Below are 17,173 nucleotides of genomic sequence, written 5' to 3'. Positions count from 1 at the left end.
CAATAAGTCTTAGTCTGATTCTGTGGAGTCTATAATGACTCTTACCCATCTCTACAGGTGCACCATTAGAAAGCACACTATCAGGCTGCATCAGAGTTTGGTATGGCAATAACTCTGCCCAAAACCATGAAAAATTGCAAAGACATGGATGCAGCCCAGTTTATGGTAGCCAGCCTCTCTCCTCTTCTATCACACCACCTTCTTCACACACCACCAAATGGACTCCATCTGCACTTCACAGGAAAGCAGCTGATATTATCAAGGACCACTCTCACTCATCATTCCCTCTTCTAGCAGGCAGATACAAAAGCTTGAAAGCATGTACCAAGATTTAATAATTTCTTACTGTTGTTATCAGTCTCCATACTATGTAACATTCAGCATTATGAATATCTCGACCATCTATGCAGAATATCAGATCTTTTCCAGGGACGGCAACCTAGTTTCTCCAGTTTCTCCACATAAATAAAATCCCTCGCAGGAATGATTTTGATAAATCATCCTATTTAAAATCTTCACATCTTTACTACATAGTGGTGCCCAGAACTGCACACAATACTTCATTTGTGGCAGAACCAGTATTTTACAAAGGTTCATTGTGACCACAAGCAAATTCATAGGATGAAAAGGTTGTCCTATCACAAGCAACAAAATTAATCAGATCTATATCCTTTGGAGTTTAGTGGAATGAAGAGGAACCTTAATAAAACATATAAATCCAGACTGAACATGACAGGATAAATATTGAGATATCTCTACTAGTGGGAGAATGTCAAACAAGGGTACATAGTTATAAGATGAGAGGGTGGTCATTTAAAACTGAGATGCGTGGAAAATTCTTCTCGTAGAGAATGTTGAATGTCCACAATTCTCTACCTCATACTTGAGCAGGCTGCATCAATCGGGGTCTTTAAAAGGGTAAGTTACTACATTTTAAAAAGATCAGGTAAGTGAGGGCTAACGGGAACTTGAGATAATTGGGTCAGATCAGTCATGATCATTTTGAACAGCAGGGCAGGCTTGAATGGCATACCCCTGCTTTTGAGGGAGTGCAGTTGTAGGTTCACTAGGTTAATTCCCGGAATGGGTGGACTGTCGTATGTTGAAAGACTGGAGCGACTGGGCTTGTATACACTGGAACTTAGAAGGAGAGGGGATCTTATTGAAACAGAAGATTATTAAAGGATTGGACAAGCTGGAGGCAGGAAACATGTTCCCAATGTTGGGGGAGTCCAGAACCAGGGGCCACAGTTTAAGAATAAGGGATAGGCCATTTAGAACGGAGATGAGGAAAAACTTTTTCAGTCAGAGTTGTAAATCTGTGGAATTCTCTGCCTCAGAAGGCAGTGGAGGCCAATTCTCTGGATGCTTTCAAGAGTGGGTTAGATATAGCTCTTAATGTTAGCGGAGTCAGGGGGTATGGGGAGAAGGCAGGAACGGGGTACTGATTGTGGATGATCAGCCATGATCACAGAATGGCGGTGCTGGCTCGAAGGGCCGAATGCCCTACTCCTGTACCTATTGTCTAATAACACAAAAAATGAATATACAATAATCAACAATACAGTACGCTGTATTAACAAAACGCTGAAGCACAGATTCTCTATATACGATAAAATAACTTATGGTAACTTTCCTGATTGCTGGAAATCGATCATCTAAACCCGGTCATCTAAACCCCTCTACATTTCAAGTCTTTGCAATATCTCAACGCTCTAATAAGACGTTTCAATTTTTAATTGTAGAGAAAATGGACAATTTCACTTTTCCCACGCTACGCTACATTTGCCCTCTCATTAACCTCTCCATATCACTTTGTACGTTCATACAATCAACTTCCTACCCTTTTATTTTGTATCGTCACAAAATTTAGCGATCTGAATTTGGCTTCACCTCAGGTTAATGGATGAAGTCCAGGCGCCGACGGCAGCGGACACCGGCCATGCCGCACGCGCGCGGAGACCGTTGGCTCGCGGGCAGCTCGTGCCCGGCGCGGCCGCTTCGCCGCTTTAAATTTCCCGCCACAACGCCAGCTGCTTCCCCGCGCGGCCGTCGGCCAATTGGGTGGCGAGTTCCATTGACGTCAGCCGAGGCCAGCGGTGAGGCGGCAGCTCTGGATGCTTGGTGGCAGGTCTGGGGCCGGATTCCGGACTCGAGTGAGCGTCGACAGCTCGCCCCCCATGTACCCGGGGCCGTGAACCTGACATAGTCGGCAAACCCGGAGGCTCGGGTTCCCCGATGGAGGACTGAGGCGTTCGGTCCGTCGCTTGCGCCGGAGAGCAGTCGGTGCGAGGCGAGCGAGCGAGCGGGCGGTGCGGGCCGGGCCCGGGGGGGGTGGCCTGGCGCCGCCCGCCCGCCATGGGCTGTACCCCAAGTATCCGCGTCTCCCAGAGCGGAATGGGCTACTGCCGAGACGGCTCGAGCTCGCCTCATCGAGACGGCGTCCCCAGCAGCAGTTCCCGGCCGTCGGCTGGTAAGGAGAAACGGGTCACCCGATCCGAGATCCAGGTGAGGCCGGATGCCGGAGTAATAGGCTGGAGTTAACGTAATAATTGGAAGAAAGAGGGCGACATTGCGAGGACGTGGTGACACATTGGGACGGGTCAGGGCTGGAGGGATGGGTCAGTTAGGCCGGGGCCGGAGAGAACACAGTGGGACGGGTCATTGCGGGAGTGGGTGGGGCACAGTCGGGCAGGGGAACAAAGAGGCAGGTCGTCGCGGGGCTGGGTCGGAGGAACAAAGGGGAGAATCAATGAGGGGGAGGGGGCGGCGGAGTTGAGGGGATACAGTGGTGCGGGTTAATGTGGAGGCGGTACAATGTGTTTTGGGGGGACTTGGGGAGATACTATTCAAGCCAAGTTTATTTGTCACATACACATACACGATGTGCAGTGAAATGAAAGTGGCAATGCCTGCGGATTGTGCACAAAAAAGAATTACAGTTACAGCATATAAATAAAGTTAATAAGTAACTATAGTGTAGACAAAAATTTAGTCTCTGGAGTTATAAAAGTTGACAGTCCTAATGGCCTGTGGGAAGAAACTCCGTCTCATCCTCTCCGTTTTCACAGCGTGGCAGCGGAGGCGTTTGCCTGACCGTAGCATCTGGAACAGTCCGTTACTGGGGTGGCAGGGGTCCCTCATAATCTTACTTGCTCTGGATCTGCACCTCCTGATGTATAGGTCCTGCAGGGGGACGAATGTAGTTCTCATGGCTCTCCGCAGGGCCATCCTGTCCTGGACAGAGCTGTTCCTAAACCAGACTGTAATGTTGCCGGACAGGATGCTCTCTACAGCCCCAGAGTAGAAGCAATGAAGGATCCTCAGAGACACTCTGAATTTCCTCAGCTGTCTAAGGTGGTAAAGGTGCTGCTTTGCCTTACCCACCAGTGCGGCAATGTGTGTTGCCCATGTCAGATCCTCTGTGATGCGGACTCCCAAATATTTAAAACTGCTCACCCTATCCACAGTAGACCCATTTATCTCCAGTGGTGTGTATGTCCTTGGATGTTTAGCCCTTCTAAGGTCCACAATTAGCTATTCTATACGTACCTAATGATAGATAGCCCGAGCTTTGATCATCTACTACTATTTCTGTGTTATGGGCACTTCCCTAATTACTTCATCCATACCTCCCTCCAAAATACAGAAGAAATCTCATTCTGGAACCAATCCAAGGTCTGGGATTCTTCCATTTCTATTCTGTCATACTACCTCAGCATCTCTGCATTCTGTACAGCCCCAGCCAAGTTCCCCAATTGAAGGTGGACTGTTGGTTTGATGATCCAGCAAATTACTGGCTTCTCGGATTCTTTAAGTTTAAATTTAATAGAAAAAAATCTTTGTTTTGTACCCTACACTTGATTGTTGTTTCCTTGTCATTGTATTTTAAGTATAAGAAGAATGGAACATAACACAATAAGAGTCTTTCAGAACAGTCCCCATTTAAACTGAATCAGATACTTGTTGGGTGAATGGCCTCTTTCCTAGCTATTCAATTATATCCTTTTACTGCTCAGTAAAAAGTTGTGGTGTAGAGATTTCTATGAAAATTCTTGCTTTGTTGCCTGGCAAGCTGTATTTTGAATGCACTCATTATCTAGACAGAATTTAAAGTATGCGTTCGAACATAACAAGTGGAACAGCACAGGGATAAAGACCCTTTGGCTGACCAAGATGCCAATTTAAACGCCCTGTCTGCCTGCACCCGGTCCATATCTCTCTCTTCCCTGCTCATTCGTGTGTCTGTCTAAATGCCTCTTAAATGTTGCTATCCTATCTGCCTCTACCACCTCCCCAGGCAATGCATTCCAGGTAGGTACCACTCTGAAATTACAAATCTTCTCTAAGCTTTCTCCCGCACCTTAAAGCTTTGACTTTTAGTATTTTACATTTCCACACTGGGAAAAAGATTCTGATTATCTATGCCCCTCGCAATTGTATGCTATCATTGTGAAGAGTAAATGGTAGGTTAGATTTCTGTTCTTGCAATGTTACTTGCCTTAGCTATAAGAATATTCTGTGTACATTATGTTAAAAAAAGTTTTTAAAATTGTTTTGCTACATTGCAGTTTATCAGGTGAAGATTACAAATAGTGTTCATCTTTTAAAATTTGCAAGAGACTGTATTATGTTCTTGGGTATCCCTTACGGTTGTGTATGTCTTGTTGCCAGTCCTGTGGGCTCTGCAGAAGCCATTTGTGGGAGCCACAGACAATGCCACAGGTGGGTCAGGACTTGCACGTTGTACTTTTGATATTGATTTAAGAGCTTCCTTGAGCCTTTACCTTTGCCCACATGGTAATTTATTGTTATGATGAAAGTTGGAGTAGGGTGCATTCTTTTGGACTCGGGTGTCACATGCACAAATGACGTCTGCCATCTGAGACAACAGTAATTTATAGTCTGGACATTGGAGAATGTTGTCTCGGGGGAAGCTGGCATTGCTTATCCTTCCAGTTGACCTGAAGGAATCAGTGGTCATTTAAAAAATTCTGTTTGAAATATTTGTTTATGTGTATTTGTTGTCTGTGAAACCACAATTCCTATGTTCACTAATATCCCCACTATCTGCTATTAAGTAGCACATCTTCCTGTGTGAAAGCTACTATATTACGCATATGCTTTCCTTCCATCCCTGTTCCTGCTTTTACACTGGAAACTACCTGTGTAACTTTGTGCCTGGAATTATGTAAACTTCAAATCAAGTTTCCACAAGCTACTTAAAATGCTGCTGTAATACATGCTGTTTGCAGTTTAAGTTCAAAATAGTGACATAGACAAAATTAATTGGAACAAAATAATTATCATGCAGATGCCGTTTGGCCTATTGGCTTCGTCTTGGTTTCAAAAGCTGCTCGGTCTAATCCTACCTTCCAGCACCTGGTCCGTCACTCTGCAGATCGAGACGTTCCCATGCACATCAAATACATCTGAAAGGTGAAGAAAGTGTTTCACATCTCCACTTTTTCAGGCAGAGAATTTGGTGGAGGAAAAATGGCCTCTTTACGCTCTTTTTTTCTGCCAATTACTGTAAATCATTGCCCCTGTATTTTATTTTATTTCAGGTATGTGAATTTTCCGCATTTCCGTGGATTTCCGTGTTTTTAAAATCCATTTTCCGCGCTTTTTGCATGATTTCCGCGTTTTTCACTTTGCCAAAATCGCGTTTACCAACGGAGAAATCGGATCGCAAAAAAGAAAGGGGGAAAAAAGGAAAATAAACGATCTATAGACTTGTAATGCACACTAGGGTTCCGCGAGAAATCCCCCACGCCCTGGAAGTCTCGCCGAAAATGTGCCACCTAGGCTGGGCAAGGCAGCCAATCTCAACCTCATTGGGACTTTCACGGCCGATCGGTGGGTTGAATTTGCAACCTGCGGCCGGGGCTCTGGAACCACAGTCCAGCTGGAGCCAGCACATCTATCCCCATAGCCGACTTCCTTAGCCGGCTGGATAAACCAACAAAACTCTGGAACCAAGAGTGCCAGAAAATCAGTGGTGGAACTGTAATAAGTAAATATTAAATTTAAGTGCAAGATTATATAACTAAATTAAGTTGAGGTTAAAATATAAAACACAGCGGAAAAGTCAATTACCACCTTTTTGTGCTGATTATCAATTAATGTGCGAATTTACTTAAATGTTATTAGGATACAGTGACATATTCACATTATTTTTTAATGTCCGTTTTTACTTTGAAATGCACTAAGAGGCTTGAAACTAGTAATTTTGTGTGTAAATTCTCAAAATTTCCCCGATTTTTTGACCCCTGCTGTACACCCTCGTGCAAGTTCTCGGCTCTTTTTCTCTTTTTTTACCTCACTCACATGCCTGTTATTTTAAGAGAACAGTCTTTATTTACTGTAACAAAAAGAAACTGCTAGAGGATTTGTCAAGTCAAAGACATGGTTAACGTAGCAGCTCAAACCTTGCACCAGGACTGAGAGTAAAGAGGGGAAAATAGCCTGTAAAAAGAGGTGAGAGGGAGTGGTGAAATGGGCCAGTGGGTGATAGGAAGGTGAAATATGATGAACAGATGGAGCCAAATGGGGGAGGGATAGCGGGTAATCTAGAAACCAAGGCTGATAGGTAACAGGTTGAAATGGATAAGGGAAAAAACAAGCATATTAGAGGGGGGTAGGGAAGGCCAAGTGAGGAGAAACCCAGGTGGGTTGGTGTGTGTGAAGGGCAGACAGATAGTTCAGGGGGGTAATGGATTTGGGGAATGGGGATGAGGTGGGGAAAGTGAATACAAGGGGAGAGAACCGAGGGAGATATTAGGAGTGCGAAATGAGCACACAGTGTGAGTTAACTGAAATTAGAAAATTCATACCATTTGGCTGTAAGCTACCCAAGTGGAATATGAGGTCGGTAAGTGACGCGGTGTTGAAAAGACATGCGATCCGAGGCTCAAGGTGACCGTTGTGGACAGAACACAGATGTGCCGATAAATGGTCACTTAGCCGACACTTGGATTTCCGATGTGGCAGAGGCTACGTTAAGTGTTTCAAATGCAATAGATCAGGTTGGAGGAGGTGCACATGAATCTTTGTCTCACCTATATAAGATAAGATACAGAGATGCACTTGAAAAAAGATAAAGTAGGGGAAAAATATTGGAAATAGGCCACATGGTCAATTTTTGTACTGTAAAATACTTTACACACCATACACTCAAGTGTTAATTAATAATAGAGTAGAGTATAATAAAAATCAAAGGCCTGAGTACTAGGCTCTGAAAACTTATTTGTAGCAAACTTCCTGTCAAAAAAAAATAGTTGAGGGTGATTTGTTCCAAGTTTGTGAATTGAGACCAATTCTACATTATTTTTTTACAATCCTTTTTGACATTGACTCACTACGCTTTGTGGTACAGAGCAAATTTTGGATCCAATTTGCAGTGCTTCCTTGGATCCCAAGGTTGGTACTTTTTTGCCCTTCCTATCATGCGGGGCTTTGCCAAAAAGTGTTGATAAAACCCACATGGAATACATCACCCTCAATGAGCCTTATTGCTTCCTCCATAAAAATTCAATTGTTAGCCAAAGGAATTCACGCTGATTTTTCCTAATTTGTTCCTTTTATAAGCGATGGCTTATACTGTTTCTCATAAGAGTCCAATAATTTGCCCACGACTTACCAGAGTTAAATGAACTGGTCAAAAGTTGAAGAAGTATCCTGACTGGAAACGTCACCTATTCCTGTTCTCCAGGGATGCTGCCTAACCTGCTGCGTTACTCTCGCACTTTGTGTCCCTTTTTGGTATACAGTTACTTACTTTATCTCGTTTCTAAACAATGGTGTAAATATTGGGAGTGCTCCAGTCAACTGGCATCATTCCTGCGCATTCAGGTAGGATTGAAATGTAATGAAAATAAGTAGAAACTGTCAGATCTCAAAGCCTCTAGGTGAGGTTGCATAGAACAAAGATGATTTAAAAAATGAGAGACTGAGGTGAGGCATGAGCAGCTTAATACACCTAAAAATATTGGAATGAAATGATAGAAAGAGGCAAAATATATAGGGAAAATCTTGCGATTACGTTATATCTTAATTTAAATAATTACTATGATAATGGGAATGTATGGTTTAACATTGGGAATATAATGGAAATGTATGTTTAGATTATGGGAATTGATTAGTTGTATACGTAACTCACTACCTACATATGTCTATTTCTCACTGCCTTTTAACATTTGAAGTCTGTATTGGATCTCACCTTTGTAGGTGAACTAATGAAAATTAAATTTATTTATTGAGAATGACCACTTTCTGGGAATCAGGCCATTAGCAAGCAGGTGTTTGAAAGAAAGGACTCTTTCATCTGCCTCTTTTTTTGGGTAGAATAATTACGAGTCCACTTTTATTTTTGGTAGTGAAAGTTTAGATGTTCCTATTTAATTTGCAGTTCTACAGACTATACAATTGTCACAAACTGATAAATGGCAAACAAGAATACTATTGAAAAGAAATTAAAGTAATCAATTTCCCTTGTGGTGCATATCCAATGTAAAGGCTTGTTTTTCATACAGTAAAGAACTGTTTTGGCTATGCCAGGAAAAATCTTGTTTAATGTGCAGCCTTGCCCGCAGGTCCTGGATAGTTGTCGTGTTGGCTGCTCAGTTTGGAATACTGTCGTTTTGATGACGCAAATGCTGGGTCTGTCAATAGTCACCCTGCACTGTATGTAATTCAAGACAAATTGTCCCTTAGATGTAACTGATACGGTCATCCTGAACTGCTGCTGCCTCCCGTCAGCTCCTGACAAGGATTCAAATGCTGTTCAGCAGCTATTTAATCTGGGCAAGTGCAAGGTGTTGCTCTTTGGAGGATCAAATGTAAGGAGAAAGTATACAGTTAACGGCATTGATGTATGGGGGATCATGGTTGTCCACGTCCATTACTCCCTCAAAGAAACAATGCAAACAGATTGTGGTAAAGAAGACATATGGTTTGTTTGCCTTCTTTGATCAGAGCATTGAGTACAAGAATCAGGAAGTTGGGTTGCAGCTTTATAGACCTTTGACTAGGATGCATTTAGAATATTATATATGCTGGTCTGGCCTTCCCATTACAAAATGGATGATGAGGTTTTGGAGAGGATGTGGAAGAGTTTTACCAGGATGCTTCATGGATTAACATAACATAACATAGCAACACTTTATTGTCATTCGGTATAAATACCGAACGAAATTTCAGCAGTCACAAGACACAGCAAAAAAGAAAAGAACACAGGACACCCGACCCCAACACAAACATCCATCACAATGACTCCAAACACCCCCTCACTGTGATGGAGGCAACAAAACTTCCCCTCCCTTCCCCCCACACCCACGGACAGGCAGCTCGACCCCTACCGAGGCAAACGACACGCACAGCCCCCGCAAGGGGATGGAAGGCCCCGCGGCCGAGCCGCCCCGGGCACCGAAACGTCCCGCGGCCGCACCGGGCGATGTTAAGTCCAGCGGCCAAGCCGCGCCGGGCACTGAAACGTCCCGCGGCCGAGCCGCGCTGGCGATGTTAAGTCCAGCGGCCAAGCCGCGCCGGGCACTGAAACGTCCCGCGGCCAAGCCGCGCTGGCGATGTTAAGTCCAGCGGCTAAGCCGCGCCGGGCACTGAAATGTCCAGCGGCCGAGCCGCACCGGGCACTGAAAAGTCCCGCGGCCGAGCCGCGCTGGCGATGTTAAGTCCAGCGGCCAAGCCGCGCCGAGCACTGAAACGTCCTGCGGCCGCACCGGGCGATGTTAAGTCCAGCGGCCAAGCCGCGCCGGGCACTGAAACGTCTCGCGGCAGAGCCGCGCCGGCGATGTTAAGTCCCGCAGCCGAGCCGCGCCGGGCGATGGAAGGCCCCGCGGGCGAGCTGCGCCCCGGGGAAGAGACCTAATAAAAGAAAGGTTTCCCCCCGCCCCACCCCACACCCCACACCCCCACCACACATACACAGCCAAAAACAGAAACAAAAACCACCCCAACACCGACACAAAAAAAAAAAAAAAGTTAGGCGCAGCCAACTCCTCCCAGATTAGAGGACATTAGCTATAATGAGAGATAGGACAAGCCCACGATTGTTTTCTCTGGAGCATTTGAGGCTGGGGGGAGACCTTTAATAATATTATGAGAGGTATTGATGGAACAATCAGTCTCTTTCCCCTGGGTGGAAATTTCAAACACTAGAGGGCATAGTATTAAGCCTGAGGAGGAAAGTTTAAAGGAGACTTGGGAGGCATTTTGTTTAACAGAGTGGTAGGTGCCTGGAGTGCACTGCCAGATGTGGTAGTGATAGTGGCTTTAAAGAGGCTTTTAGATAGATGCATGATTATGCAAAGAATGGAGGGTTATGGATTACGTGGAAGCAGATGGATTAGTTTACTTTAGCCTTGTGTTTGGCCCAGCTATCATGGGTCGAAGGGCCTGTTCGTATGTACTGTTTTGTGTTCTTGGAGCTTTTGCGCATTTAGTTTAGTTTGGAGATAAAACATGGAAACACGCCCTTCGGTCCACCTGACCATCGATCACCCATTCACACTAGTTTAATTTTATCCCACTTTCCCACTCTCTAGGTGGATGCCATTGTCTGGCACATTGTCTGGGTGAATGCCATTGCTTAAACGGGAAGAGGGTGGTCTGGAGGTTATGCTTGCAAGCTTATGATTGAAATAGTTCATTTTTACCCAGAAGGTTTTGAACAGTAACTTTACTCAGTTTTTCTTGTTCTGCTGATGCTGCCTGGCCTATTGAATATTTCCAAAGTTTTCTTTTATTTCTGACTTCAGGCAGCAGTAGTGTTCTATATCTCGCTTAGTAAATGTAATCCTGAATAAATGGAGAGCTGTAGGAGATTGGACACCATGAAGCCAATAGTCATGAAAATGCTGTAATTTATCATTAAACATATGGTAACAGAGAAATTGGAAAAATAATAGGATTGAACAAATTCAACATGGATTCATGAAAGGGAAATCGTTTTCAACGAGTTTGTTGGAGGATTTTGAGGATTAAGGAACCAGCGACTGGGATGTGGTGTATTTGGATTGCAGAAGGCCTTTCAAAACATACCACACAAAGATTATGAAACAAAGTTAGGGCACTCACTGTTGGGAAATAAAGGTTTTAACACAGCTAGTAACTGTTTGATTGCTCTGTCTTTCCAGGGCCATTCTTAGTCACGTGTGTGGCCAAAAAGTGTGAAATTATGGAATACATCTCTTCTCATTCTGAAAGCATTATAGGTATATTGTTTTGTACTGTATATATGACTTGTATGTCAAAGTTTATCAAGTGAAATTTGTATATGTTATGCTGACAGTGTTTGTTTAGGGTCAGAGGCCATGCGAGGCCACACACGTGACCAGTCATATTTGACCTCTTACTCTAAACAAACATTGTCAGCATAACATAAAAATGTCACTTGATAAACTTCAACATATATAAGTCATATATACAGTACAAAACAATATACCTGTAATGCTTTCAGAATTAGAAGAGATGTATTCCTTAATTTTTCGCATTTTTGGTCACACACGTGACTAAGAATGGCCCTCCAGTTTATGGGGATGAGTTTAGATGACAGCCAAAAAAAAGCAGTAAAGTAAATGGGTTCAGGAGGCTGTGAATGGTGGGGTGCACCAGGGCTCCCAGCCATTCTCTATCAACCATTTGGTGGCTGGGTCATGTATAACATATCCAGGCTTGCCACTGGTACAAAACTAGGTGGAAGTGTGAGCTGTGAGGAGTATGCATAGGGTCACGAGGAGGATAGATGGTCTGATGGGCAAGGATGCAGCAGATATATGCAAACTGTATGGCCATTCACTTTGCTGGGAGATTGAAAGGTGTCTGTGTTCAGAGCGGCCTGGATGTCCTTGTACATAAATCACTGAAAAGTAGAGCAAATTTAGCAAAAACATTCTAATTTTGTTATTGTGATGAAAAATCAACTATATTTATGTGAACTTTGTTTCTTTCTTCGTAGATGTTTCTAGCATTTTCTGTTTTTATTGCTGCTGTGTAGTTTTTGCTGGTTTTGCAGCACCTGACTAATGATTCTCACTATGTCAGAAATTATTTAAGATAATTTCAGATCCAATCTTAAATCCATCCCACCGGTTGTTCCCCTTTAATATAATGGGTGTTGGGAGTGAATTTGGGAAGCCCTTATAAGTACAGTGGTAGATATTGCTCATTAATTGCATGCATAATGCACATTTTTATTAAATTAAGTGTTGATTGTTAATTCAAGATTCAAGATTCAAGATAGCTTTATTTGTCATCCAATATTGGACGAAATTCAGTCACCCACAGTCCAACAATAAAAGCATTAAATAGGCATTAAAATTACACAACCCCAAAAACACACAAAAAAAGAAACATCCATCAAAGAAACATCCATCACAGTGAGTCTCCTCCAGTCCTCTCCTCACTGTGATGGAAGGCCATAATGTGAGGAATATTTTAATATTTCAGATAGTTGCATTAATTTATTTTAAATATTTACATTTTATGATTGACAATAGACAATAGGTGCAGGAGTAGGCCATTCGGCCCTTCGAGTTGAAATTCTTAAACTCTAATACACAACCAGAGTTTTTGCATTAGAGCTAATGGTAAGTAATTTGGGTTTTTTTTTCCATTTACTCACTTATCCAACATTTTTCTGGAATGTAATCCTTTTGGATATTGAGGAATACCCATGCTCAACAATTTTTCTTTAAATGGGGAAGAGCAACATTTAACTCGCAGTTCAAACGGTCTGGCAACTGGACATAAATGATATTTCCAGTTATTTCTGCATTAAAATATAGTGCCCTCTACTAACAGGTGCTGCAAAGAGTACTCTGAAGTGATTTTATTCCTCCTTGGAAAATGTGTACATGTGTCCTATATGTTCAGCATTCAGCATTCATGCCTGATTATTTATCTAATTGCCCTCTGATGAGCTGCTGGTTGCAACAGTTGCGGTCCTTATTGTGAAGGCAGTCCCACAGCAGTGAGTATGGATTCTTGAGTTTGGGAGGTATATCAAAGCCTCAGAGTTGATGCTGTGGATTTTACAGGATATTTAGGTGAATGATGTACCATCACCATCAATCTGGGCTGTTAAATAACAAGAACAACAAAAATCCCACAGCAGAAAAAAATAATGTCAAATATCTTGAGGACCCTGCAAAAAAAATGTTATCCATCGGCTCTCCACAGACAACCTGATGTATCCTAATTGACACGAGCTACAAAGTCCACTGTTAATAACCCCTTTGATATGATTCACAGCTTCTGCGCAGAATATCCAGGAACTAATTGTAAATTGTTTTGGACTGGAATGGTATGGCTCAAGGATGGTGGCGTAGATAGGGGAAATCTCTATGCATCTGATAGCCAATCTGTGACAATATAATGAACTAATGAAAATAATAGTGGGTGGAAAGGGCACAAGAGATCAAGTATCCAGCCAATATCCATGGCATGCCTGGATGCTTCAGAACTTTTACAACCCAAACTCCTAAAGGCTCAATTTGCTGAGTGCCTACGATGGAGGAGACCTTAACATCAAAAAGGCAGTCTGCATCTTTGGAGAGAAACATTATGAAGATCTCTTGAACCAAACTTTCCATGATGAAATATGTTGTGGGATGGATCAAGGATGTTATCTGCTGCAACCTTAGGACAGTCTCGGTCTGGTGATTCAACAGTTGGAAAATAAACCTGCTGGAGCTGATGAAATTGCTGCTGAACTATTATTAAACTTGATCAAGAAGTATTTCTGTGAAAGATTCATGACCTCATCTGGAAAGGGGACTGCATGCCAGGGATCTAGTGACACCATAATTGAGATTTCAGGAGAATGCCAATTCAACTGTGGTAGTTATAAAGGGTTCTGCTTCTCAATTTCCGAAGTCACATAGGTAATTACCTAGTTCCCAATTGAAATTGCGCAGTAACTAATTCGGACAGCGCTCCTAAATTCATTGATTGTATTACAGTGCCCTCCATAATGTTTGGGCAAAGACCCATCATTTATTTATTTGCCTCTGTACTCCACAATTTGAGATTTGTATTAGAAAAAATCACATGTGGTTAAAGTGCACATTGTCAGATTTTATTAAAGGCCAATTTTATACATTTTGGTTTCACCATGTAGAAATTATAGGTGTGTTTATACATAGTCCCCCCATTTCAGGGCACCATAATGTTTGGGACACATGGCTTCGCAGGTGTTTGTAATTGCTCAGGTGTGTTTAATTGCTTCCTTAATGCAGGGCACAAGAGATCAAGTATCCAGCCAATACTGGCTCACTTATCTTCATTGATGATACAACTGCTGATGGTAGTAGCATAATGAATTCTGAAGTGTATGGACACATTCTATCTGCTCAAGTTCAAAAAAATGTCCCAAAACTCATTGGCCGGCGGTTCATTCTACAGCAAGGCAATGATCCCAAACATACTGCTAAAGCAACAAATGAGTTTTTCAAAACTAAAAACGGGTCCATTCTTGAGTGGCCAAGTCAATCACCTGATCTGGCCCAATTGAGCATGCCTTTTATATGGTGCAGAGCAAACTGAAGGGGACTAGCCCCCAAAACAAGCATAAACTAAAGATGCCTGCAATACATGCCTGGCAGAGCATCACCAGAGAAGACACCCAGCAACTGGTGATGTCCATGAATCACAGACTTCAAGCAGTCATTGCATGTAAAGGATATGCACCAAAATACTAAACATGTCTACTTTCATTTACATGACACTGCTGTGTCCCAATCATTATGGTGCCCTGAAATTGGGGGACTATGTGTAAACACTGCTGTAATTTCTTCGTGGTGAAACCAAAATGTATAAAAATGGCCTTTATTATTTACATCTGACAATGTGCACTTTAACCATATGTGATTTTTTTTTTTCTATTACAAATCTCAAATTGAGGCAAATAAATGATGGGTTTTTGTCTCAAATATTATAGTGTGTACTGTATATCCAATTTGCGGTATATAAGTGTACGTTATAGCAGAACTAAATGTAATTTTTAAGTTCATCTATACAAGTTTATTAAGCGTATTTGGTGACATACCAAATCTCTAAATTTCTAAGTAAAACCGCTGGTGTGCCTTTATCATGATTATATCTACCACTGGGACCCAGGACAGGTTGTCAATTTGTTAACTGCCAGGAATTTGAAGCTTATAACTCTCCACTGCCTGACCCACCAATGAAAACAGACCTGTTTCTTGTGAAGATTAGGGGTCAAGCAAGACTATGTCATAGCATCAATCTTCCTATTTGTTTCCAGCTATCTTCCTGCTAGAATGAAGTTCCTTTGCAAGATCAACAGGAAATGGATCAATGTTCTTTCTAGCCCAATCTTGCTTTACAGTATGCAGACAAAGTTCCAAGTCATTGTTGATCCTTTGCTGATGTATACAAAAGTGTGCAGTGCACTAAACGTCCAAACAGCAAAGTCTTTGCCATATAACATAGCCGCCGCCACAATTCTTCCTCCCTAATCCCCACCCTCTGATTTTCAAGAACCCACAATAAGACGCTGAGGAAAAGTGGAACTTTTTCTGTACTGAGAAGGCAGAAGTGACTCAGACGTTCTGTGCAGTATCTGCAGATTCTGCCACTGAGTCACTTCTGAACTCACAGAAGAAGGGTGGAAGTAAGAATATTCGCAGCCCTGAGGGACTGCCTAAGCAAATGTTGAACTGATGGATTTAATATGTGATGCTCAACAATGTTATCCTGTGCTTCAAGCAACAAATGTCACAAAGATCTGCTTAATGAGTATAGAAAAGATCAGAGTGCATTAATTGAAGAATCGAGCCATTCAGAATCCATTCGTTCAATAAAACCGTTGTACCACTGCCTCTGGAAGTACTTTCAAACAGAAATGTATCAGATTCATTAAGTACGCATCGACAGGGTAACAGTGATGGAGTAAAGCTCAATTTGAAGCAGGTGTAACTGTTCAGAGCAATAATTTAATTAATGGTTCAGAAGAATTCCAGAATTATAGCACTGAATCGGGCCATTCAGCCAAGTAAGCTAGTTACAACTTCATCATTTGTACACCAATTCACTGCCTCAGTAACCTCTGGCGTCTTTAGAAGAGATGTCTAAATTCTATTTCCATTTCTTGGTGACTGTCATTTATATTCCTTCCTGTTTTCTTTGCCTTAAGTCAAAACATTCCGATCCTTATCAACACATTTATTTTATAGCCCTCTTGAGAGACTTTTTGTGGGTGCTACAAAACTGTAGCAGTTGGTCATAAATGCTCTATCGAACATTCCACATGATCGATGTTCATCTGTATCCTAGGATAACCATCCTTGCTATCTAAACTCCACCAATCTTCGAAGCAGCAGCAAACATAATTATCAGACCACAGTCTTGCAGTGCAGAAACAGGCCCTTTGGTTCAACTTGGCTATTATGATCAAGATGTTGATCTACACAATTTTCTTCATTTAGCCCATATTAATTTCCGGTATTTGTACCTGTCCAAATGCTTTCTAAATGGTGTGATTGAACCTGCCTCAATTGCTTCCTTTGGCAGCTTCCATATAACTCATGGAAAAAGACTTGATTATCTAGCCATCTGTGTCCCAAATACTTTGAAACTTCTGAGGTTTCATCTCTGCCTCCAGTGCTCCAGTGGGAACAATCCCAACCTATCAAATATCTCTATGTAATTAAAGCTCTCCCATTCCAGGTCATAGAGTGATACAGTGTGGAAACAGGCCCTTCGGCCCAACTTGCCCACATCAGCCAACAATGTCCCAGCTACACTAGTCCCACTTGCCTGCGTTTGGTCCATATCCCTCCAAACCTGTCCTATCCATGTACCTGAATAACTGTCTCTTAAACAATGAGATAGTCCCAATCTCAACTACCTCCTCTGGCAGCTTGTTCCATACACCCACCACCCTTTGTGTGAAAATGTTACCCCTCGGATTCCTATTAAATCTTTTCCTCTTCACCTTGAACCTATGGTCCTCGATTCCCCTACTCTGGGCAAGAAATCCTGTGCATCTACCCGATCTATTCCTCTCATGATTTTGTACACCTCTATAAGATCACCTCTCATGCTCCTGCGCTCCATGGAATAGAGATCCAGCCTACTCAACCTCTCCCTACAGCTCACACCCTCTAGTCCTGGCAACATCCTCGTAAATCTT

General features: G+C 42.6%; 1 protein-coding gene across 6 annotated transcripts in view; it reads left to right on the top strand.

Moving 5' to 3' along the window:
* Positions 1-2,099: 2,099 nt before the first annotated feature.
* pde8a (phosphodiesterase 8A) overlaps positions 2,100-17,173 on the top strand; it is an 86,372-nt gene continuing 71,298 nt past the window's right edge. For 5 of the 6 annotated variants that reach the window (XM_078427522.1, XM_078427520.1, XM_078427519.1 and 2 more), the window contains exon 1: positions 2,100-2,508. In XM_078427522.1, the coding sequence (XP_078283648.1) occupies positions 2,359-2,508 (150 nt within the window). In that variant the 5' untranslated portion in view covers positions 2,100-2,358. Of the gene's footprint in view, positions 2,509-5,339; positions 5,440-17,173 lie in introns of those variants that run through there. The other variant, XM_078427523.1, reaches the window with a different exon arrangement.

This window comes from Rhinoraja longicauda, chromosome 33 (genome assembly GCF_053455715.1).
Source record: "Rhinoraja longicauda isolate Sanriku21f chromosome 33, sRhiLon1.1, whole genome shotgun sequence".
In the NCBI taxonomy this organism is placed as follows: Eukaryota; Metazoa; Chordata; class Chondrichthyes; order Rajiformes; family Arhynchobatidae; genus Rhinoraja; species Rhinoraja longicauda.
Note: the sequence above shows the minus strand (reverse complement) of the source record. Positions and strands in the feature narration are given on the sequence as shown.